Consider the following 24,779-nt stretch of genomic DNA (forward strand, 5'->3'; position numbering starts at 1 on the left):
GTTTCAACTCTGGTGACAATGGCTCTGAGTCCTTCATCCAAGTGAGGGGACGTGGTCACCCACTGTGCTCCTTGGCACCTTGTATGGATTTCTATAGTATTTTCCTCACCCCATGGAACTGCAATTTAACCATCTCTCTTTAGTAGAGTTCCAAGTTCTCTCAGAGAAAGAACTATTTTTTAAATCTGTTACTTCTAGAGCCAGTGTCTGGAGCAAACTTCTTAAAGGACATAAAAGAAATAGAATCTATGTATGTGATACCAGACTAGATAATTGCAGAGGACCATCTTGGCCTTATTCACTATCATGAACCTGCTCTTTCTGTGTTCCTTGGTGACAGGAAGTACAGAGTGGCAGGGTGCCCTGACCTTCCCAGGGCCTTCGGAGAGAGGCCTGGTCTGCTTAGTGGATTGTAGGCATCCTCCCTGAATGAAATGCCTCAGGAAAAATAGGCTAGTTATTCCTATTTCCCTGGCAAGGTGAAGTTCATGAAATGCTGAGATGATGAAGTTTATAAGCCTCAAGAAAAAAGTTACAAGAGCATTGGCATGCTTCTCTCCCTCCTTCCTTCCCTCCCTCCGTCCCTCTCTCTCTCTCTCCCCCTTCTTCACTCCCCCTACCTGTTTGTCTCTTTCTGAATTGTAATATGCTGAACATTTGAGGGTAAATAGCTGATCTTAAGACCCCTTGCTCCATAACATATTGTGTGTAGTTCTTAATAATAAGGATGCTCTCTTAGATAACTACAACACAAGGGTCAAAATTAGGAAATTTAACATTGAAACATAATCATTATATAATATTCAGTCCACATTAAAATTTTATCTATTGTCCTACTTAATGTCCTTTATAGCACTATTTTTTTTCGCAATCCAAGATCATATGTTGCCTTTAGCTGTCTTTAAAAACAGTCTTTTTGGACTGTTTTAATCTCAGTTAGTTCTTCAGTTTTTCTTTGTCTCTCATGACATTACTATTTTGGAGGAGCACAGGCCAGTTGCTTTTCAGCTTGCCCCAAGTTTTGGTTTATATGATTGTTTCCTCATTATTGGATTTAGGTCATGAATTTTTGAGGAGGGTTACCATATAAGTGATGTTGAATGTTCTCATGCATAATATCAGGAGGTTCTTGATGTTGGTTTATCCTATATTTGTTGATATTAATATTGATCACTTGTTTAAATTTTGTTCACCATGTTTACCCATTGTAGATACTTTTTTACCCTTGGTATTTATAAGTGATTTGTGAGGGGATACTTTGAGACTGTGTTAAAATCCTGTTTTTCAACACAATTTCACCCAATAGGTTTAGTATCTCTTAATGATTTTTCCATGAATCAGTTATTACTATCGTGGGTACAAGGTAATTGTTTTAACTGAACAAATTAATCTTAAAAAAATAAATTGCCCTAATGAGCTAGCTAATTAAGCAGCATACTTTGAGAGAAGTCTCTCTCTACCCCAAACCCATTAGAATTGTTTCCAGAAAGAATTGATTTCCTATGCTATCCCCCCTAATCACACTTCATTTAGTGGCCTCATTTTTTTTTGCCTCCATGATGGGTCTTACACGCTTAAATGCAAAACCCCTTTAGCAGCTTAAATTCAATATAAATACCTTCATGAAATAGTACATATAATGTAGATGGTAAGTCCTTGATATATAGACATTTTCCTCTTTGTTGATATAGCACACACATGTGAACAGATGTACAATGTTTATAAACTTTTGACTTTCCCACTAGATTTCCATAAACAGCTCTGGAGCTTTATTTACAACTAACTAAAAATACTCATTTCTTATGAGTTATTACATTATACTGATAATTAGGATGTAATGAAATGTAAAAATGTGAATACTCTACTTTTATATTTCATTTAATTTTATTAACCCAAGAGTTTAAAATGTTGAAGTATGGTATTTTATTATAATAATCATAATCATAATGTATGAATTTATTTTGGATTATTTTTTCTGGCACTATCAAACTCTCAACCTCTTTCCTTTCATACTCTCCTTAGTCCATTAGAATGTTCTATTCTTTAAGGTTTGTTCATTCAGTTACTCGCATTTAGATGAAAGTTTGTTGGGGAATAAGATATTTATAATTTTAAATGATCTTTCCTTAAATTATTTATATGCCTCCTTGAGGTGGCATTAAGGGGAAGTTGATATAGAAATTGAGGAACAGAGAAATCCAATTATATCACACTATGTTGTGGCATATCACTGGACTGATACCTTGGGAATGTTTGTAATATAGTGGACAATGGAGTAGGCATCTCAAATCAGCATCAAGCCCTCTGGAGTTGTCATATAAACCTTGAAAGGTGAACTGACTTGCTCAAATCCCCAAGGAGCAAATGGTCAAGCTGAAACCAGAATCAAGGTCTATGGGCTTTCTTTGAAGTCATGACATCTCTAAGTATTTTCTGTGGTCAGAAAATAAAAATAGATGTGTATCCTTAAGTCGCTCTTACGGAGTAAATTAAGCATACACTGTAGACATGGGTCCGCAGGGAAGCAGGGTGACTACACTGACACATTCTGGAAAGAGGATCTCAGTTGTTGGGTGAATGCTACTTCTGTGCATCACGATGTCATTTCCACAGAACATCCAGCTTAAAAGGCCCAAGACTGAAAAGTGACTTGGACACTTGCTTCAACTGTTTGATAAGTGTAAAGAATAATTCTTAAAGTTTCCTTAATTTCTTATTGTTCCTGGTATGTAAAATTTCTCTCCCAAAAGAGAGTGTTTAGTTCTCTAAACACAAAAGTAAAGTTTGTAATTCCATTCCCTGGAGCACCAAATACAGTGTTTTAGACATAAAACTGCTCTTTGAAGACCCACTTGGTGGATAAAGGACCTTAGGTCTTGAGCTCACATTTTTACCCCAGGGGATAAATTGCTCACAGGCCTTTATTTCACAGGAAGTGGACTCTGGGGAGTTGAACAACAGCCTGGACTTAAAATCTTTCATTGAAGGGTTTGAAGCAGATGTTTGAGGTGCAAAGCCTCAGAACTGGAGTCAGGTTACCTGGGACACACCCTGACAGCGCAGGCTCTGTAGCTCTGGTATGCTGCTTCACTTTGGGGCCCGATTTCTTCATTTCCGTCAATGAAATGAGCAGAGTAAGGTTTGCTCTGCTGGTCTTTCCCAGGTTTGAGGTGAGAAACATGGAGATATGAGTATAGTAACTTACAAAGCAGCAACCAGTTAGAAGTGAAAATTAAATGGATTAAATAAAGAATATGACTCAAAATACACAGAACAAACTGCCTCATTAATACACAATGCAAAGTACTAGTGTTCCTCTACTTCTGAAGATTCTAAGTTTCAAACTAGAGGACATACTTTTTTACTTTTACATAGTGGGTTTTAAAGAAGACGTTTTCTATTTAACAAACACTTACAGAGTGCTTTCTGTGTGCTAGGCATGGGTACAGTGCTTTACAATAAGGAACTCAATCCTGATGACCAGATTCTGAGGTACAAGCTATAATTGACCCATTTTAAAAATGAAGAATCGGAGATGTGGAGAAGTGAAGCAACTTGCTCAAGATTAGCTCTTATGCAGTGGGTCATAGACTCAAATCCGGTTGTCTCTCTCCAAGAATACTTCCTCTTACGCCTGCACTTCTCTGAGGATGGCTGTGAGGTTGCCTGGCTGTGAAGATAAAGAGGAGGTTCCCCATCCCAGTTGAAACACCTCATTCAATGTGATGGCCATGTTGTTCTCACTGTCAAACACATAGACTTTCTTAGAATCAAAAAAAATGGAAATGGAATTGGGAGTGGATATTTTCCTTGGGGGCCGTTGGAAAGGGACCCACGTGTAGGAGAGGGAAGTCTGAGGCTCTGCTTCTTCTGGGAACGTGTAAAATAGTTTCAGGCCAGCTAGACTTTATCAGGCAGATGTGCTCCCGAGAGATTTGAATATTTCTTCATGCCACAGATGTTTATCAGGCCATCTGATGCTTGTATAAAAATACCAGCAAAATCCTCCAGAAATGTTTATGTTCTGGCAAATAAATTCACTGTGGGAAACAGAAGTTCTGCCAGGCTCTATAGGCTTTCTCGTTTGATTGCCGTATCTGGACAACTTTAAACAGGGAAGTCTGAGGTATCCACTCTGGGTGTTTACAAAATTCTTTGTGAGTTGGGTCAGCAAAACCATTTTCCATGAAATAATATGGCAACATGTCCTTCTTTACTTTTTATAAAGCTTCCATCTGGGGAAAGACATAGTTGGGCTTTTTAAAAAACTCAACTTTATTGATATATAATTAATATACAATATGATGTACTCATTTTAAGTGTTTGAAGACATAATTTTGAATTTCAATTTTTATTTTTTATGCTGTTACAGTTGTTCCCACTTTCCTCTCCCTTTCTGTACCTCCACCTAGCCCCAAGCCAATCCCCATATTGGTGTCTGGGTCCATGGCTTGTGCATAAATATTCTTTGGTTAAACCCTTCACAATCTTTCATCCCATCCTGTCCTTTCCTACTCTGACTTTCCAGCAGCTGTCTATCTGTTTTATGTATTTAAGCTTCTGTTATTATTTTGTTGGTTGGTTCATTGTGTTCATTAGATTCCACATATAAGTGAGATCATATAAGTGAGAATTGTCTTTCACTGACTGGCTTAATTCACTGAACATAATTAAGGTCCTTCCATGCTGTTGCAAAATGTAAGAGTTTTTCTTTTTTATCACTGCATAGTATTTTGTTGTGTAAATGTACCACAGCTTTTTTATCCATTCATCTACTGATGGGCACTTAGGCTGTTTCCAAATCTTGGCTATTGTAAATAGTGCTGCTATAAACATAGGGGTGCATACATTTTTTTTGTATTCGTGTTTCAGAATCCTTGGGGTATATTCTCAGAAGTGAAATTGCTAGGTTAAAAGGGAGTTACATTTTTAATTTTTTAAGGCTACTCCATACTGTTTTCCACAGTGGCTGCACCAGTCTGCATTCCCACCAATAGTGCACTAGGGAACCCTTTTCTCCACATCCTTGCCAATACTTGTTTATTGATTTATTGATGGTAGCCATTCTGACAGGTGTAAAGTGATATCTCATTGAGGTTATAATTTGCCTTTCTCTGGTGATTAGTGATGTTGAGCATTTTTTTCATATGTCTATGGGCCCTCTGTATATCCTTTTTGGAGAAGTGTCTATTCAGGTCTTTTGCCCATTTCTTAATTGGCTTGTTTGTTTTCCTGGCATTGATAATTTTAATTATGAGGTTTCTTTTTCTCTCCAGGCACACATCTAGAATGGAGACTTGGAAGGCATTTTGGGAGATCATCTTCCTTGTAGCCAGCTTTGGCTTCATCAACTCACAGAGAACTGGTAATGCATCAGGTTCCTAACCCAAAAGTGGTGACCTTGCCAGGAACCTAGTGGCAGTGACCATCTTAAAGGGGCTTCATAATTAACAAAAGGGAAATGGTTCTTTAAAAATAACTTAGAATCTGGAACCTTATAATCAACAGTGGGCCCCTTTTTTTTCTTCAGAGCTTAACCTCAAGTGACAAAAAAAGATATTAAAAAACATTGTATTTCTGCATGTATTACCAGGCTTTCAAATGCTTTGGTAAACATGGGCCTGGTGTACCGATTCTGCATTCTGCTTTGTTTCCTTTGGCAGAACAACTCCCAGGGGTAATGGTCATCACAAGATGAATAACTTCCCCAAATGCTGGTGACACCTCTGAAATTTTTTGCAGTCATTTTAACAGATTGTTGGAACTTTTCAAGATGAAAGTCTCATCAAGAGAAGAATAGTCAAGTAGCCTGAAGCCCCACAGAGACAGTATCGAGATTTAAATATTCATATGTAATTATACAGATTGTTATTTGTTGGGAAAAAGACATGACACTCTCCAAATTTCCCCTTTGGCTCTGACTCCCCTCTCCTGTGAACAGAAACTGTGACTGTCAGCCTTTTCACGCTTCAAACACTTTCTCAAATGACAAAAAGCTAGTGGTGGGGTTAAGAAAGTAGCGCTGCATGAAAATGTAATACAAGACTCCAGGCGCACATGGTGGAAGCAATACTCATTTGACCGAAAAATATTCTGCAGCTGTGAGCTTTCTCCTGATTGGGAAGATTAGAAAAACACTTCATGTCTGTGTCTGATCTCTTCTGAAAGGGATGTTAAGGGGACAAACCAGTTAGCCATCCTTGGAGCACTCAGTGAATTCTCTCCTCTTAACAGGGTTGCATTTGAAAGGGGTAAAGGGAAAGAAAGCTTAAAGGGCTTTAGGCTCATATATCATCTGCCTTTTCAGTAGTTATGATTCTACTTGGCTTTCTGACCAACATTAGGCAAAATTCCAAGAGGTGGTGGCATTCAGGACTCTGGAAGTGACAAATGAATTCAGTGTCTGGGGAGCATAGCAACCTCCTCAGCTCTTCTCTCTCTCTCTCTCTCATCATTCAAGTACAGTTGTCTCCATTTTTCCTCCACCACTCCTCTCTACCCCTTCTCTATCTTAACTTTCATGTGGTCTCTGCCTTTCTGTAATGTGGACTTTTAATTTAATCTTCCCTATCCAGTCCAGGTTAATAAATTGGACTGGTTTCCAATATTGGCTCTTTGAATGGATTTATGAGTTCCTTTGCCTTTCTAGATCTTATTTTCCTTATCTGTAAGGTAGATGAGTTGAATTCATTGTTCTATACTTGAACAGTTTAATTCAGTGACTGCTAGACACATGTGACTACTTAAGTTAAAATTCAATAATAAAATTTTAAATTTAATTTCTCAGCTGTACCAGCTACATTTCAAGTGCTCAGTAGGCACATGCACCCAGTGGCCACAGTATGGCATGGCTTAGTCTCATAGAGTCATTTCTATCTCTAAAATTTTCTGATTCCCTTAGTTGGTTTCATTAATGTTCAATATGTCTTCTCCTTTCTATCTTTGGGTGACTACTCCATGCTAGACACACAAGTGGTGGACCAACAAAAAACATGGTGTCTATTTCCATGGAGCTCATAATCTAGCTGGTGAAATTGCCATTAACTGAATAAGCATACTAATGAATTAGTTATATTACAAACTGAGATAAAAGAATGTAATTCTGTGGGGGTTTACCAGATGAGAAAAGAGAAAGGATGAAAGGAAGAAGAAAAAGTCAGCAGGGGCAAGTGGGAGCATGGAAAGGCTCTGAATCTGGACTAAGAAGCCTGGAACGCAGGGACAAAAGTGGAGTGGTCAGAGAAATAAAGCTACAGAGATAACGCAGGGCCAGCTCAGGCCAGTATTTTAACCCTCCTGGCACAAAACCAAATGCAAGATGTGTTTAACCAGTCTGAGATCATTATCCCTTGGCTTTTCAGCCACTTTAAACCATCTTTAACTGGTTTCTGCTTTTGTTTCTCCGGCCATCACTAATTTCTGTGTTCTTTCATCATCACAGATAATGAACTTGTGAGGTATTGGGGGGAGGGGAGAAATTGTGTGATTACTGAGAAGTAGGTAGATCATAGTCATCTCTCCTTTGGATCTACACAAGCACTGCGCTTTATCCACATTTTACTTCTTATCAGAGGAAAGCAGATTTGGAATTGGAAGAGACCAGGTCATCTGGTCAATCTTTTATTCTAGAGAAACACAATCTGAGAAAGAGAGAGGGTAGCTATTTGCTCAAGTCCTGCAGCCACCTGGTTGGTGTCAGACCCCTTCCACGCTGCAGACCAGGATGGGCCCAACTGGAGCACCACTTGGTCTGATCACTGTTGGGGGCGTGGTTCCCAGAATTAGAGCTGGGTTTGGGAGAAACGAGGGTACAATTTGTCCTTGAGTTCAGGGAGCCAAAGGACAAATGTGACTCATTTATGGTAGTGCCACCAGTCAAACTAAAAGGGGCTAGTGGTAGCTAGGGAATGCTAGAGATCATAGCTGGAAAACTGATGTCTTACATCAAGTTCTCTAGAAACAGAGCCTTGAGCAGGGATTTGGTGAACGTGTTACTTGGAAGGAGTACTCTTTAGGACAAATCTGTAAGGCAGTGAGAGAGGTTGAGACAGGCTCGTGGGAAAAGAAATGAAGCAAGGACACAGCCTCAGGCAAAACCCAGCCGAGTCCTGAGTAAATAGCACCATGAATTGTTTCAATTAGGACAAGGGCATCAGGGATTTGTATCCCCAGGTATTCAAGCACTGGCCACCCAGGGTGGTGGAGTTGATGTATCTTTCTAGTTGTTTCCGTATGAGGCTGTTCCATTCAGCCAGGGGCAGGTGTCTGGACAAAGTGCCATACAGGAGCAGTTAACTGTTGTACTTTAAGCAGCTGGGGCATAAGTGTGGTTGCTGGCAAAGGAGGTTTCAGTGGGGTATCAATGGCATTTTCTACTGGTAGAAAGCTGATTTCTTTTTCTTTTAAAAATATTACTGTCATCCCCAGTTGTTGTGGCTCAGTGGATTGAGTGTCAGCCTGAGAACTGAAAGGTTGCTGGTTCGATTCCTGGTCAGGGCACATCCCTGGGTTGCCATCCAGGTCCCCTGTTGGAAGTGTGTGAGAGGCAACCAGTCAATGAATCTCTCACACATCTTTCTCTCTCCCTTTTCCTCCCTCTAAAACTAAATTAAAATCTTTTAAAAAATTTATCATCATAGTTGACATAAAATATTAGTTTCTGGTGTACAACATAGTAATTAGACATTTATATAACTTATAAAGTGATCACCCTGATATGTCTAGTATCTATCTAAAACCATACCTAGTTATTATAATATTGTTGACTAGATTTTCTATGCTGTGACTTACATCCCCATGATTGTTTTTATAATTGGCAATTTGTACATCTTAAGCCCTTCCCTCTTTTCGCCCATCCCCCTAACCCCCTCTCATCTGGCAACCATCAATTTGTTTTTTGTATCTAAGAGTTTGTTTCTGTTTTTGTTTATTTTTTTAAAGAGTCCATATTTAAGTGAAATTACGTGGTATTTGTTTTTCTGTGTCTGACATTTCCCTTAGCATAATATCCTCTAGCTCCTTTGATATTATTGCAAATGGTAAGATTTCATTTTTTATTTTATGTCTGAGTAATATTCTATTAAATGTATGTACCACATCTTCTTTATTCCTTTGTCTATCAATAGATAGGTTATTTCCACAGTTTGGCTATTTTAAATAATGCTATAGTGAACATAGTTGTGAATGTGATTTTTTGAATTAATATTTTGGATTTTTCCAGATAAATAGCCAGAAGTGGAATTGCTTGGTCATGTGGTAGTTCTGTTTTTAATTTTTTGAGGAACCCACATGCTGAGACTGTACCAATTTACAATCCTTCCAACAGTGCATGAGAAGTCCCTTTTATCCGCATCTCACCAACACTAGTTGCCTACTGGTTTATTGACAACAGCCATTTTGACAGGTGTGAAGTGATATGTCATTGTGGTGGATACTGGCCAGCAGTATCCATGGCCGCTGCAGATGCTTGAGATATGAGAGAAATACACATGGACTGCCTAGTCCTGTGGAGAAATAGGAACAGAATGGCCAATCTCCCAAGGGTGGAGGGTTGTGCCTTCCCACCCAAGCAGGCTTTTATTATGAATACAGATACAGTTTGTTGATTACAGTTTGGCAGGGAAGATCAAACAAGTAGATAACTTTCAAAGAGCTAAACGGGCTCACGCTGAGTTGGGGTCTTATCACCTAAAAACTACAGAACCTAAAGGGCTAGTTTCATTTCCTGACCATGCCTTCATACTCTAATTAAAAGTACCCTCCAGCAAAGTAAGTTTCACAGGATTTTGCATATTCCCTGCTTTAGGTCGAATTACCCCAGGAGGTCCACAGTCTCTAGTCTGGGTGTCACCGCTCCTTATCAATTGCCACAGGCCTGAGTCGGGGAGAGGAAACAAAGGCAGCCAGAGGATTTGGATTTCTCACAGGCAGAATAAGGACTCAGGCTTTGTCAAACTGAGGGGGCAGGGGTCGATCACCCCCTCATTTCCACAGCCCCCTGAGTCTTTCCCTGGGGGCCTTCTCACATGATCGTACCTGCCTTAGATCCATCCTCCTCTGAGGAATGTTACCCATCGTTGGCTAACTGACCAAGCAATGGGGGCCAGGCAAGGAGCAGGCAGCACTCATGCCAGGGAAACAGGCTTGTTTCCTTATTGTCCCTCACTCAGCCTTGGTTATGGGGGTTGCAGCTCCTGAAACCAGGCAGGGTGGACCCCAACATATCACTGTGGTTTTAATTTGCATTTCCTCATTAGTGACACTGAGCAGTTTTTTATAGGTCTATTGGCCATCGCTGTCCTCTTTGGAGAAATGTCTATTCAGATCCTCTACCCATTTTTAAATCAGATTGTTTGTCTTTTTGGTGTTACGCTGTAGGAGTTCCTTATGTATTTTTGGATACTAACCCCTTATTGGATGCCTCATGGGTGAATATCTTCTCCCATTCAGTAGGTTGCCTTTTTTGTTTTGTTGACAGTTTGTTTCCTTTGCTGTGCAAAAACTGTTTAGTTTGATATTGCCTCAATTATTTACTTTTTTTGTTTCCCTGGTTTCTTTTATTAAGAGATGAATGGAAGGCCATGGCTGGGGTTCTAACTGAAGGGTCAAATGTGTGTTACAGTAGAACAGAGGGTGGCAGGTGAACCAGGGTAGATGGTGGTGATGAGGGAGCGAAGGTGATCATGTGTGTAGACTACATGCACATTAGCTATCCTCAAAGAGCGGTGTGGGCAGACCTGTGGGTTGTAAACGCAGTGATGTGGGAGGGATGTATTTACAACCAGTAGCTGTCAATTTTATAATGTTTTCTCTGAAATTGACTTTCTTCCCTAGGCTGCAGAGAGGCCTACATGGGAGATGTCGTATTTCTAGTGGACACCAGCAATGACCCCCAATTTATCAGCAATATTCGGCGCTTGTTGTATAACATAGTGAATAACCTCAATGTCAGCAGAGAGACGATCCGCGTGGGGCTGGCCCAGTACAGAGATGTGCCCCATTCTGAGTTCCTACTTTCCACCTACCGCCACAAAAGCGATGTGTTGAATCACATTCGGAGGTTGCCATTGAAATCTGAGGGCCCTGGGGGCAAAAAGATGGGCCTGGCCCTGCAGTTCCTTCTAGATCACCACTTCCAGGAAAGAGCTGGGAGTCGAGCAAGCCAGAGAGTGCCTCAGGTCGCCATAGTGATCAGCAGCAGCCCAGCTGAGGACTCGGTGCAGGAACCTGCTGAGGCACTTAAGACTGCGGGCATCCTGCTTTATGCTGTTGGCCTCAGAGGTACATCTAAGGCAGAGCTCAGGAAGATTGCCAGCAGTCCTGAGAAGAAGTTTCTCTTTTTTGTCCCCAGCTACTCTACTTTGGGCAGCCTCACCCAGAGGCTACAGAAGGAGCTCTGCGATACTTTCACAAAGGCAGCCCAACCACTTGACCATGTCTCTCCAGGTACAAAGGCTTTTCCCTTTTTATTTGTGATCTAGAAGTCACAGAACTCAAGGCTTTATCTCTTATCTACCCCATCCACTGTTCTTATTTTTCCCACGTGTGCATGTTTGATTTTGATATTAAAATTTCACTAAACCAACTATACTATATACTGTTTTCTAATCATTGACCCAAACTTAACTCCTTTCTAAAAAAAGAAAAAAATCCTGTGGGTTTTATGTCAGTTCTATATAGGATATAGGATAAATCCATTTTTGATGAAAGAAATATCTGTTCCTATGGTATTAGTATTCCTAGATTAATTTACCCATATTGTGTGGATGGGGGGCCCATGGGGGTGAGGGGAGGGAGCTTAGGTCCCCCAGGAGGCTGGCTTATTTCACTACCAGGAAGCTGGCTTATTTTACAAAGAGGATGAATTTAGAGAAAAGAGAGGTCTGAGTTCAAATCCTGATTCTCCACTTTCTGACTGTGAGATCTTGAACATGTTACTTACTTTATCTCTCTGGATCTATAAATTTTCTTTCTAGGATATTACCTGCCTTAGAGACTTGTTGAAAGCATTAAATAAAATTATGCAAGTAAAGAGCTTATCACAGTGCTTAGTATGTGCAAGAGACACATTGATCAGTTGCCTCTTGCACATGCCCTGAACCAGGGACCAAACTCACCACCAAGGCATGTGCCCTGACTGGAAATTGAACCCATGACCTTTTGGTCTATGGGAGGATGCTCCAACCAACTGAGCCACACTAGCCAAGGATGAAAATTCTTTATAAATTAATCACTAAACTCTAAAAAAGCTCCAAATTTTGAAAAGAGAAAGAGAAGATTTCTTGTGGGTTCCATCAAAATCCACAAGAGGATAGACATTTCATTACTTAGTTTTTGTTTTGGTATTTCTACATGGGTTAGGTGAATTGGAAGAAGTGCTAAAACTTTTGCACCATGGGTGTGTGGTGGTAATATTGCATTTGTACAGCTGAATTTTATATCTTTCTTTTGTATAGTGCTTCCAGGTGTACAAATAGGTTTTACATACATAGTAATATCTAGTTTGCTTGGTGCTATGTAGTTTTCAAAACCTGTTTGCATTGCCTGTCTTACTGATAGATACACAATGCTTTATTTTTGTTAAATACATAAGTACATAGGACAATTAGTATTTGTTGTCACATGGATGCATAAGACAATTAGTATTATTTGTATTTTTCATGTGAGGAAACTGAGGCCAAAAGTAACATAACTGGGTGGCAGAGCTAGGACTTGATCCTAAGTCTTTGATAGCAGGTCCATTTCAATAGAAAAGTGTCTTAGATTGTATTCCCCAGGAACAGAGCCTGAGGTAAGGATGGAGATGCACATCATTTGTTATGGAAGATCTCCCAAAGGAGGTTGGTAAGGATGTAGGGGATGTAGGACAGAAAGAAGAGGAAAGAAAGGAAGGGTGTGACCTCAGGCAAAGGTTCCACAGAGGGTAGTTTTAGCTTGATTCTACAGGAGAACTCAGGATTGTCTTGACCCAAGGCAAGGAACTAAGCTTTCATATATTGTAGGCAAAGCAGCTCCAGTACCTGAGGAGAAGTCCTCTGAAGAGAATTCCTCCAAAGAGCAGTGCATAGAAACAGTAAAAAGGGATCCAGAAGGACCTGGGCAGAGCCCTGATATTGTCTGCTACAATAGATTATCTTATTTTATCCTCAAGACAATCCCATGAGATTGTGAGGGCTGGTATAAAAATTTCAGTGCTGCAGAGAGAGGATTGGGTCCTACAGAGATGAGTGATAAATAGCTCAAAGGCCTACTAAGTGGTAGAGCTATAATGAGATGTATCATAAAACCTGGGATACTTTCCAGCTTTCTAACCTGCTGGTGCCAGCACACTTCTAAAGATGAAGTTTATTTCCACTGGAGAGAGTACAGCCCCTTTCTCAGCATGCTTGCTGCATTTATAGAAGTGTTTTTCTCTTAATGAAAGTTAAGGAATTGTCCAAGTGGATTGCAAGTTTGGAGGTATCAGCAGAGCATGACAGAATTCTCAGAAGGCGATGGAGGGAAGAAAAGGCACAAGGGATGCTGTTATTTTTATGAGCACAGCATCATTTGGGGTGTCTGAGGACCACTGAGCATAGTTTGCCTGGTATTCCTGTGCCTTCCTGTACACCATTTGGCTCCATCGGTTCTAAGCCTTTTGAGTGAAGGTCCACAGACTCTATCCCTTTTGTCCTCTCTCTTGTAGCTTGCAGAGAAGCATTCCTGGCAGATATTGTCTTCCTGGTAGACAGCTCAACCAGCATCGGACCCCAGAACTTCCGGAAAGTGAAGAACTTCCTTCACTCTGTCATCCTGGGGCTTGACATTGGCAAGGACCAGGTCCGAGTGGGACTCGCTCAGTATAGTGACAACATCTACCCAGCCTTTCAGTTGAACCAATACTCTCAGAAGAGTGTGCTCCTGGAGCGTATCCAGAATCTGCCCTACCGTACAGGAGGCACAAACACAGGGGCTGCCCTGGAGTTTATCAGGACCAATTACTTGACCGAGGCAGCTGGCAGCCGGGCCAAGGAGCGGGTTCCTCAGATGGTTATCCTGGTGACAGATGGGGAGTCAAGTGATGAAGTCCAGGAGGCAGCTGACAGGTTGAAAGAAGATGGAGTTGTTGTGTACGTGGTAGGCATCAATGTCCAGGATGTCCAGGAGCTGCAAAAAATAGCCAGTGAGCCCTCTGAGAAATTTCTCTTTAACACTGAAAACTTCAATATCCTGCAGGATGTTGCAGGAGGCATTCTTCAGACACTGTGTTTACCAGTGGAGGGTAAAATGAAAGGTAAGATTCTGTGTCAAGTCCAGCATTTCAACCAGGGTGCCTAATTGCAATGTGAGTCAGCATACGCTGAGTGCAATGGATGGTAGGAGAAGGAGCTCTCCACTATCGCTAGGGAGAATCTGGGGAGGCTTCCTAGATGAAGGAACATCTGAGCTGGGGGCGGAAGGATGGATGACGTTCTCATGGTTAGAAAAGAACACCCTGCCATGTTGGTAAGATGAAATAGCATGGGTTTTGAAGTCCGGAAGACATGTTTAATTTTTAAATCCTGCCTTTGCTACTTTCTAGTTCTGTGAGCATGGATAGGCAGTTAAACTTCACTTCAGTTTTCCTATCTGCACAATGAAGATAATAATACTTGCTTACCAGGATAGTTTATGAGAATTAAGTCAGATAAAGTATATGAAAATCTCTAGCATGATGTAACTGCTCAGTATATGTTAACTTCCCTTATCTCCTCCATCAGTGGAAGAGGAATAATCAAAAGATACTTTAGTCTAATGAAGTAGACAATACAGGCAGTGGGGTATAAGAGGAGGAAAGCCTTGTAACTGTCTTATGTCCCCAACACTAAATTACCCTTGTATTCAATTTCCATGAGATCTTGATTTGATTTACTTTCTCCTCTGTGTCTTTTCCTCCCCATTTCTCTCTTCAGGTCCAGAATTCACCCAGGCCTATGGAGACATGGTCTTTCTTGCTGACACCTCACAGAACACATCACAGGCCAGTTTCCATTTGATGCAGAATTTCATCTCCAGAGTGATTGGTACACTAGACATTGGCAGGAACAAGTACCAGGTTGGGCTGGCTCAGTATGGTGGTCAAGGCCACACTGAATTTTTGTTCAATACCTACCAGAGCCAGGAGGAGATGATTGCTCATGTCCGTGAACGCTTTGTGCTCCGGGGTGGCTCCAGGAGGACGGGCAAAGCTCTACAATACCTCTACCAGACCTTCTTCCAGGAGGCAGCGGGAAGCCGGTTTCTCCAGGGTATCCCCCAGTATGTAGTGGTCATTACTTCTGGCCAATCTGAGGATGAGGTCCTGGAAACCGCACAGATGTTGAAGAGGAAAGGCGTGAAAGTCATATCTGTGGGTGTACAGGACTTTGACAGAAGAGAACTGGAGGAGATGGGGACCCCATCCCTTATATATGAGATACAAGGACAAGATGGAGTCAGACAGGAGACACAAAATGTGTATGAGGTGATCCATAGGATGGGGCGGTCTGAGTTCAGGACAGTGCCCGTGGAAGAGACTACGGCAGGTAAGGTTTGGTTTCTAGGTGTGTGAGCCACTGAGAAACCTCAGCATAACAGGAAAGTCTGGGGAAAGAGCAGAGAATGGGAGCATTCTGGATTCCTCAGTACTAGGACACTGGCACTGGTGGGTGGGGAAGAGACGGGTATGGAGTTTTTCAGGTACAGACGTTGTGTTAATTAACTACAGTCACAACGATGCTGCATAAAAAGTCATCCAAAAAAGCAGTGACTGAAAAGAATTATTTATTTTCACAGGTCTGCTGTGGGGTCAGCTGATTCTCTTTTGGTTCAATTGAATGGCTTTGCCAATCTTGTCTGGGCTCATTCACAGATTTGGGATTTGTCTGAGGGTTGCCTGATTTCCATTGGCTATGTTCCGTAGCTTTCTCTCATCTTCTGAGATCATTAGGCTAGTCTAGGCATATTCTTCCTATGGCAATTGCAGAGGTTCAGGAGAGAAATCCCAGCTGCATAAGCACTTTTCCGACCTCTGCTTCATCATCTGCTAACATTCCATTGACCAAAATAATTCATGTGGCCATGTCATCATCAATGGGGCAAGAAAGTATATTTCTACCATGGAAGTGAGGTATAGGGAGTAAATATTTCTGAACAATAATCTATGTTACCATAGACTTTTTGAGAAGGAGCATTCAGGCTTCTTCCCAGAGATTAAATAAACGCCTTTCATAGGCTATCATTCAAAACTTTCAAGGGAGATGCTTTAGCATGTTGGGTGAAACAATTCATAGTATAGGATTGTCCTTTGCACTACTAGAGGTTTAACAGCCCTCATCCCTCCTAGTAGCATCCCGGAATCTTATGACAATCCAAAACACCACTATATATTTCTAAATGTGCCCTGGGGTTGGGTACCACTGTTGGTTGAGAACCACTGAGCATTATCTCCTGCTAAGTTCTTTTATACATTTTAACTGCTAGCCAGGTTGAACTACCCACCATTTGCTGTATATGTGTCATGCTTTCCCACCTTTGTCTCTGCCCTGAATACACTATACCATCAGCCTGGAATGTCCACAGTCAAAACTTCATCCTTCAGCTCTTAAGTTACCTTCCTGATAGAGCAGCCCGATGACTCAAAGCTTGGTGTAGCTTCTAGTTGATCCTCAAAACTAGAAACAATTAATCCGTACTTTCTGTGAACTAACATAGTTCTGCTCAGACCTCTCAACATCTAGAGCTTGAGGGTCCTTGTAATTTTATAGGCAGAAAAGGTAAACGTATGTGAGACAGAAGAGGAAACCCAAGTAGCGATAATAAGGAACTAAGAAGCACCTTGTGGACACTATATTAAGTAGAAATAGAACTAAAGGAGGGCGTAGCAAAGAACCCTGGAGGAATTGTGTTGGTCCCTTAACAATGGGTGTGATTTTTGGAGGAGGGTCCTCATATTAAGGAGAAGATGTAAGTAAGGGTGTGGAAGTGGGAATGGGCTGGATGAATATGGAAGAAGGTGGGGAAAAAGGGAGCCAACCGGGATTGGGGGAGGATTTAGAAGTAGTGAGGGATGAGATTTGATTAGGTAGGATGAACCCTGATTATGGGGTGACAAAGACACTGGGAAGTAACAGTAGGCTTTTAAGCAGGAAAAGTGATATGATCGAAATGGTCTTTAAGGAAACCTTCAGTGTGCAGGCTAGATTCCACATGACACCGCTGACTCAGAAGGACTTTAAAGCTGAGCTGTCATTGGTCTGTATAGGGAGGATGCTTATGTCTAGCCAATGGTGGCTCTGATAATGAGGGAAGGGCATTAATCCTGATGGCAACTTGAAGGGAGAGTAATAGCACTTGGCACCAGCAGGTGAAGGAAGGGGAAGCCACAGATGCTTGGGGTTTCTACAGAAGGTATTTTAGACTTGGCAAAATTAGGGCAATACCCTTTTTTTAAAATCTAGGATTGATTTTTGGTTCTTCATAAAAAAGGAACAAGGGGGAAATTTTAGGATACTAAAAAAAACCCTCACAAAACCAAACCAAAGATAAGTCAAAAGATTATTCTGATGCCCCTGTAGTGTCTTCTCCAAACTTTGTTTCACGGTATTTTGTTGTTCACACACTGCTGCACACTGATTTCAGCCCGCCCCCCTCCCCCGGTCTACGTGGTTTTGGCTCTCTGCTGGGAGAGTTTTATTTTTTTCTACATTAAAGCAGATTTGTATCTTTTTTTGGTATGTGGACAGAGTTTTTTTTTTCACAGTGAGGACTGCTTTAAATTGTGAGAGTGGTGTTTAGACTCGCCTTAGGAGGGAATTTAATGCAGTTATAACTCCAATAGCCCATTTAAGGCAAGTTAAAGGGAAGATTCTTTCATAGCAAAATAAAACAGGCAGTAAGCCCAACATCTGGACAAAGATTTTTGATGGGAATTTGTAGTATTTCACGTTGCCTCTGTTGAAATAATATGAAACTTATAGAAAAAGGCACACAAGTTAATACTTACAATTTATTATTTGCGTCTTTTATCAGGGCAGAAGGAAAGTTATTAAATCCAGGTTTCAGGCCTATAAAGAGAGAATTTGACACAGGGTTTCCTGAAACTAGAAAAATAAAGAAAAAACTAGTTAAGCAAGGCCCAGATGTTTCTAATAGACTGATAAATTGAAAAATTACCTTAAAGCACTTCCTTGTGGATATACATGTATTTACATGTTTTATAAGTGATGTGAATACCCTTCATGTAAAAAGTTTTGGGATAGGTATGAACCCTGTGATGATCTTTGACCATCATGCTAAATGATGGTCATAAAGACTTCTACTAAGTTCTAAAATATATAAATATACATTAGTATAACATTATTGTAATAATTATAATAATGTTATACTAATGTATATTTGTTATACAAAATGAGTGTTGTCTTTATTATTCTGTTCTCATGCTAAAATAAAGCTCTTTCTTTTGTTTTTGTTTATAGCATGTCCAACTGCAATCCCTACTGACTTAGTATTCCTCATTGAGGAGTTTAGCAGGGCCAGGGAACTGAATTTCCATCAAGTTATCAATTTCTTAAAGACCACCGTTAGCTCTCTAAGCATTCATCCCGATCTTGTGAGAATCGGCTTGGTTTTTTACCATGAGGAACCACGACTTGAGTTTGCACTGGATGCATTTCAGACTCCAGCCAAAATCTTGGAGCATTTGAACAAATTAACCTACCAGGAAAAAACAGGAAGGGCCAAGACTGGTGCTGCTTTGGATTTCCTAAGGAATGAGGTTTTCGTGCAGGAGAAGGGCGGCCGGGCCAAGACAGGTGTGCAGCAGATAGCTGTGGTCATCACGGAAGGCTTCTCTCAAGACAGTGTGTCCAGACCAGCTTCCCTCCTCCGTAGGACAGGGGTTACCATCTATGCAGTGGGCACCGAGCTTGCCTCAGAGAGTGGGAACCTGGAGAAGATAGCATCGTATCCTCCTGGGAAGCATGCCATTTCTCTGGAATCCTTTTTGCAACTCCCCACTGTGGGAAGCATGATTAAGAACCAGCTCTGCCCTGAGACTAGGGGCGAAACAGTTTCCATTACTGAGATGGACAATGTTCTACAGACAGGTAGGAGGATCTTTCCCAAATTTGATCTGTTTTTTTTTTTTTTAATCTTTACTCTGCTTTCTCCTTACATCCATTCACCTTGTCTGCCTTTCCCTTGCCCCATCCAAGAAAAGATTTTGGAGTCAATTTATTAAGAAACTGAAACACAAAATTTATACAATTAAAATTATTTTGTCTTGATTCTAAACAGAGAGGAAGAATGTGAAATAGTGAACATTACTCCCTCTTTCTATCTTACCCCTCATTCATTTTAACAATTCGATGAAAATATATGTATATTTACAGTAGAAGCCCTAGGGATCTGAATATAGCTTGACCAAATCTTAGTCATATGAAGCAGGAAATCATTTTTAGAAAGATATAAACATTCTTGAAATTAAAACTTTTTGACTTAATAAATGAACATCAGTTTTTTAATCTTTCATGTAGGGCCAATACTTCTTTGAATATGAGCTCTCCTGATTGGAATTTTGTGTATTTTATCAATCACGCAGTAGTGTATGTTCTATAGTTTCCAGTTTCTTTGAAATGGGAAGATAACTTAACCACTTTTGAAATAATCTGAGTACAGAAATCCTTATTGATTTTTATGATCTCAAAAATTCAATCTTTTACAGTGCTATCTAGTACACCAGTAATTTCTCTGATAACAACTTGCCTTTACTGGCCTCTCTAAGCAGTTAACCTGGTTTTCATAGATGTCAGAAACCTCTTTTATTCATACCCGTATCCTGCTGATTTTGCACCATGTTTGATTTGTTGTGTAATTATAATAACAAATCTGCCATGAACAGGCTGAGGATAAACGCGCATCTCTCCTGGTAAGCTTATTCTTTCGCTAAGCAAAGTAGAACTATGCAGAGTTCACCTGGGAAGCCTCCGGCGGAAGGCACGCACTGCATTATGCAAATATTGCTCAGTGTTACAGAGGGAAGGGAGAACGTCAGTTAGTCAAGGAGCCACTTATCTGCGGAGCCACTCACAGGAGATTGGCCCCCCAGACAATCTCCCCAGGAGATTAACTACTCTGTATGTGTAGTTAAAAAAACAAAACAAAACAAAACATAGCAGTAAAGTATGTGCACATTGGGCTCAAATTACCTGAATTTTAAATCCAAAGTTTGCCACTGACTGGCTATTATAATTATCTTTGTGTCTGTCAGTCTGCTTGTCTATTTTTGTCCACCCATGCTAGTATTTCTTAGATTCAAATCAGAATTGTAGAAAGAAGATAACTTGAAATATTGATAATGAACTTAAAACTTCAAGGCTTGTGATTACTGTATTTTTCAGACCATAAGACACACCTAGGTTTTAGAGGAGGAGAATAGGAAAAAAATTTTGAAGCAAAAAATGGTACAATATTTAATAACATAAATAACATAATATTTCACTAATGTAAATGTAAACAGAACTCAACAGCAGCATTAACAACCATTATTCCTCCCAAATTTGTGGGTGGAAAGGTGTGTCTTATAGTTCAAAAAATACAGTATATATTCAGGGCAAAATGACTACGCTTTTATTTTTTTTTAAACAATCACTACATGTCCTGGTGATTTTTTGTTTACTTTGTGCTGAGGTCTAGGGATTTAAAATAAATAAATTCCCATCTTCTTCTTTGGTCCCTTTCTCTGTCCTAGAAATGAGGAACAAAATCATTAAATACGAATTTCATTTCCCTGTGTACTCCTCGCTTCTGATCTGCAGGAAAGAAGAGAAGGCTCCTTTTGTCTCCTAATTCACAAATAGCATCAAAACTTGAGAGTTGTTTTCTTTCTCAGATGGCATAGCAGCTAACACAAAACCTGAAGTCAGGAAAATCAGTCCAAAGTATGGAGGAATTGGGGTTGGGGGTAGCTTAGTGGTAAATAATCTGTCCTGGCTGATCCTAATGTTTATAATATCTACTGTTTATTGGTCACCTGCTATGCTGTCAGCCACTCTGCTAGGCACTCTGTGTATGTAACAGATGTGGATGCTTAGCAGCAGCCAGAGTATAAGAAATATCTTTCTGCTTTCATTCCCCAACCACGGCCTCCAAACCTTCACCTGCCAAGATGTGCAGGAATGTGTAGTACCAGGCAGTATTTAGGTCTCTGGGCTCCTCTGGACTGTGCAAAGGCCCTGGGCGACCATGGCCCTTTTCCCAGACTTGGGCTAGCTATCTACCTGTCACCAGCGTAGTTTGCTGGGTTCCAGCAAAGTCCAAGTTTCTGCCTCTTTTTATCATAATTTTCCCTTCAGTCTCTAAGCATTCAGCAAACACCGCAGTGGCAGATGACTACTCCCTACACCCCTCTAAGGCACACCCCTTGCAATGCCTGCTCCTCTAGGGTAAGGATGCCCACTGAAATCTGTAATCCATTCAGATAAACAGGACATACTTTTTTTTGGTACATGTGTCTCACATATTGGCTGGACCAAGGTCCTCCCAAATGAAGGCAACTCCCTTCCCAGACAACTTCCCTTTCACCCAGGAAACATTAAGAAGCTCTTGGTTCTTCCCTGGGTCAAGGGAACCCAGGCAGGAATAACCCCAGGCTTGGCTGCCCTTCCTGAAAGGTGTGAGGAGGAAGTTATGTTTCATTCTTTCTTAGGAATCTGCTGGGTGACACACACAAAACACTGGGTGACCTTCACCATGAATTTTTAATACTCGCCTCTTCTATGTGTCCATAATCTTATTTAGTCCTTATAATAAACTCATGGAACAGATGTTAAGATTCTTGTTTGACAGATTAGGAAACTGAGATGCAAAGGGGCAAGCCTGCTACTGAGTGGTGGAGACAGAGTCTGAAACAAAAAGTTTAAAATTCATTTAAATCAATTAAATTAAATTCTAGAAAGTGCCCATATGTTTAAAAAAGTATGACTTTCATGGGAAGCAGGAATATTGGACATTGAGACAATTCACCTGTTCGAATATGCTCCAATATTTTATTTTTAGCTTTTCTCAACTTCCCCATTTGACGACTGGCAAGTAATGTGTACTTCATACTTCATTTCTTGAGCGGGGTTCACCAGAAACAGACTCTGAGACAAGGATCTAGTTGCAAGTGGTTTGTCTGGGAGTGGTTTATCTGACTCCAGCGCACACTGGTAGGGGAGTTGAGATGGAAGAGAGGAAGAGGAGGCAGCCAGTCCAGGCTGAGTTGCTGAGCAGCTGAGTGGGCAGCTGGGGCTCAGATCTGTTGGGACTACATGCCACCTCGCCTCTCTTCTAATGAGTTGCTCCTTCTTCCCGTTGCCTAGGCTGTGTGCACATCGAGGAGGCTGATATTTACTTCCTTATTGATGGGTCTAGCAGCATCAGACAAGATGATTTTCTTCAAATGAAGGCGTTCATGAAGGCGGTGATAAAGATGTTCCATATCGGGCCTGACAGAGTACAGTTTGGAGTCGTTCAGTACTCAGACCGAATTAACAGTGAATTCATCCTCAGCCAGTATCCCAGTGTGGCACAGCTGAATGTGGCCATTGACGGTATCCAGCAGAGCGGAGGTGGCACCTTGACAGGTCAGGCCTTGAGAAACATGGCTCAGGTCTTTGCAGACACTGCTCGCAGCAACACACCTCGGTATCTCATAGTCATCACCGATGGTCAGTCTCAGGACCAGGTGGCTGTGCCTGCAAAGGCATTGAGGAACAACAGAGTCAACATTTATGCCATTGGGGTCAGAGACGCTGACACTAGTGAGCTTAAGGAGATAGCTGAAGACAAGATGTTTTTCGTATATGAATTTGATTCTTTGAAGGCCATCCAACAGGAAGTGGTAAAAGACATCTGCTCCTCAGAGAGTAAGATTTTTTCTTCTCTCTCTCTCTCTCTTTCTCTCTCTCCCTTCCCCCTACCACAATATTTGTGTCTAATCTATGCAAATAGGCTTCATTCTCGAAATGTGGATTCCCTAGTCCAGAAGTGAGTATTAGACACAGAATGACCATGATCTAGAATGCACAAAATTGGCCAAATTTTATGTCTTTATTATACAGCTGTGTCTGTTTTGAGACTGGTTTGTGCTGGGTCATAGAAAATTTATTTCATTGACTTCCTCTTCCCCCACCCCTTTAAAAATATTTTCATGTTGTGTATATACCATCTCAGACTGTCTCTGAGGGCTCATAATTAATTTCAGGCTCTAAGTGAATGTTCTGTTCTGCTCCTCCCCACCCCCACCAGTCTGTAAGAAGAGGAAAGCTGACATTATCTTTCTGATAGATGGTTCAGAATCCATCTCCCCAAAAGACTTTGAAAAAATGAAGGGATTCATGAAGAGGATGGTGAATCAATCTAATATCGGTGCTGATGAAGTTCGGATTGGCCTTTTGCAGTTCAGCTCATACCCCCAGGAAGAATTCAGGCTCGACCACTTCTTCCTCAAGGAGGAAATTCGTGAAGCCATCTCAAAAGTTCAGCAGATGAACGATGGCACCCGAACTGGGAAAGCCCTGAATTTCACTCTGCCTTTTTTTGACAGTTCAAGAGGAGGGAGACCCAGTCTTCCTCAGCATTTAATTGTGATCACTGATGGGGTGGCCCAGGATGATGTAGACATGCCAGCCAAGGCCCTCAGGGACAAAAACATAATTATTTTTGCCATTGGTGTAGGAGGGGCTGAAAAGTCCCAGCTTTTGCAGATTACTAATGACCCTGACAAAGTGTACTATCAAGACAATTTTGAGTCCCTGCAGATCCTGGAGAAGGAAATTCTTTACAAGGTCTGCATTCCACAAGGTGAGTGCCAGAGGCTTTGCCATTTGATCCATAAGCCCATCATAAGTGTTAGGGACTCTGTTGGCTCCCTTAATAAAACTGATCCTTCTAGCTGAGGGAGGGAGGGAGGGAAGATCACCCTGTGGGAAGGGCAACTGGACTGCACTCCCACCGCTGTTATTTGCCTTTCTGTGGGGATTCTTTAAATCATTCCCTCGCTGTCACTGCTCTGGCCTCCAGAGGCCTGAGCTTTCTCGGAACTCTATCTCTGGAAAGTCCTCACAACTCTTCCCTTTATCCCTTGTAGACGGATGAAACCAGATTGGAATGTGTAAACACAACTCACTGAAGGTTGGGGCATATCGAAAGAGAAATAGGAGCAGAGAATAATACCATATTTTCAGACTATAAGACGCACCCCCCCCCCCCCAATTTGGGAGGAATAATGGCTGGTAATGCTGCTGTTGAGTTCTGTTTACATTTACATTGGTGAAATATTATGTTATTTATGTTATTAAATATTTTACCACATTTTTTGCTCCAACATTTTTTTTCTTATTTTCCTCTAAAACCTAGGTGCGTCTTACGGTCCAAAACATATGGTAATACCAATTAGATAGTGGTTCATATGAAATAGAACACATTCTTTTCTAGAGTCTCTGGATGGGGGTCTCTCTGCTTTGTTGCTAATCTGCTTCCACATGGCCAAGGTCATCCTCCATTCCATTTTATCTCCTCAAGCTTTTATCCAAAACAGCAGGGTCTAGAGACTAAGGTTCCTCTTCCCAACAGTCTGGGTCTGTTCTTGTGATATTTTCTCAAGACTTGCCTTTCAGTGGGTGATTGACCCAGAGAATGTCTTTATGGATGACTCTACCTCCTTCCCACAGGAAGTGAGATTCTACAGCACAACCACATCATCATTAGGAGAGCTAAGCTTCAGATGGTACTTTATGTTT

At 41.1% G+C, this 24,779-nt stretch overlaps 1 protein-coding gene across 1 annotated transcript in view; it reads left to right on the forward strand.

Annotated features, from left to right (window-relative positions):
* Positions 1 to 24,779, forward strand: part of LOC114501309 (collagen alpha-4(VI) chain-like) — a 109,364-nt gene that overhangs the window by 12,321 nt on the left and 72,264 nt on the right. Inside the window, 8 exon segments of the mRNA XM_036030634.1 lie at positions 5,277 to 5,365; positions 10,834 to 11,445; positions 13,685 to 14,272; positions 14,931 to 15,547; positions 16,764 to 16,805; positions 18,449 to 19,103; positions 22,359 to 22,904; positions 23,287 to 23,841. Coding sequence (XP_035886527.1) covers positions 5,290 to 5,365; positions 10,834 to 11,445; positions 13,685 to 14,272; positions 14,931 to 15,547; positions 16,764 to 16,805; positions 18,449 to 19,103; positions 22,359 to 22,904; positions 23,287 to 23,841 — 3,691 coding nt within the window. The 5' untranslated portion in view covers positions 5,277 to 5,289.

Source organism: Phyllostomus discolor, chromosome 7, assembly GCF_004126475.2.
Source record: "Phyllostomus discolor isolate MPI-MPIP mPhyDis1 chromosome 7, mPhyDis1.pri.v3, whole genome shotgun sequence".
In the NCBI taxonomy this organism is placed as follows: Eukaryota; Metazoa; Chordata; class Mammalia; order Chiroptera; family Phyllostomidae; genus Phyllostomus; species Phyllostomus discolor.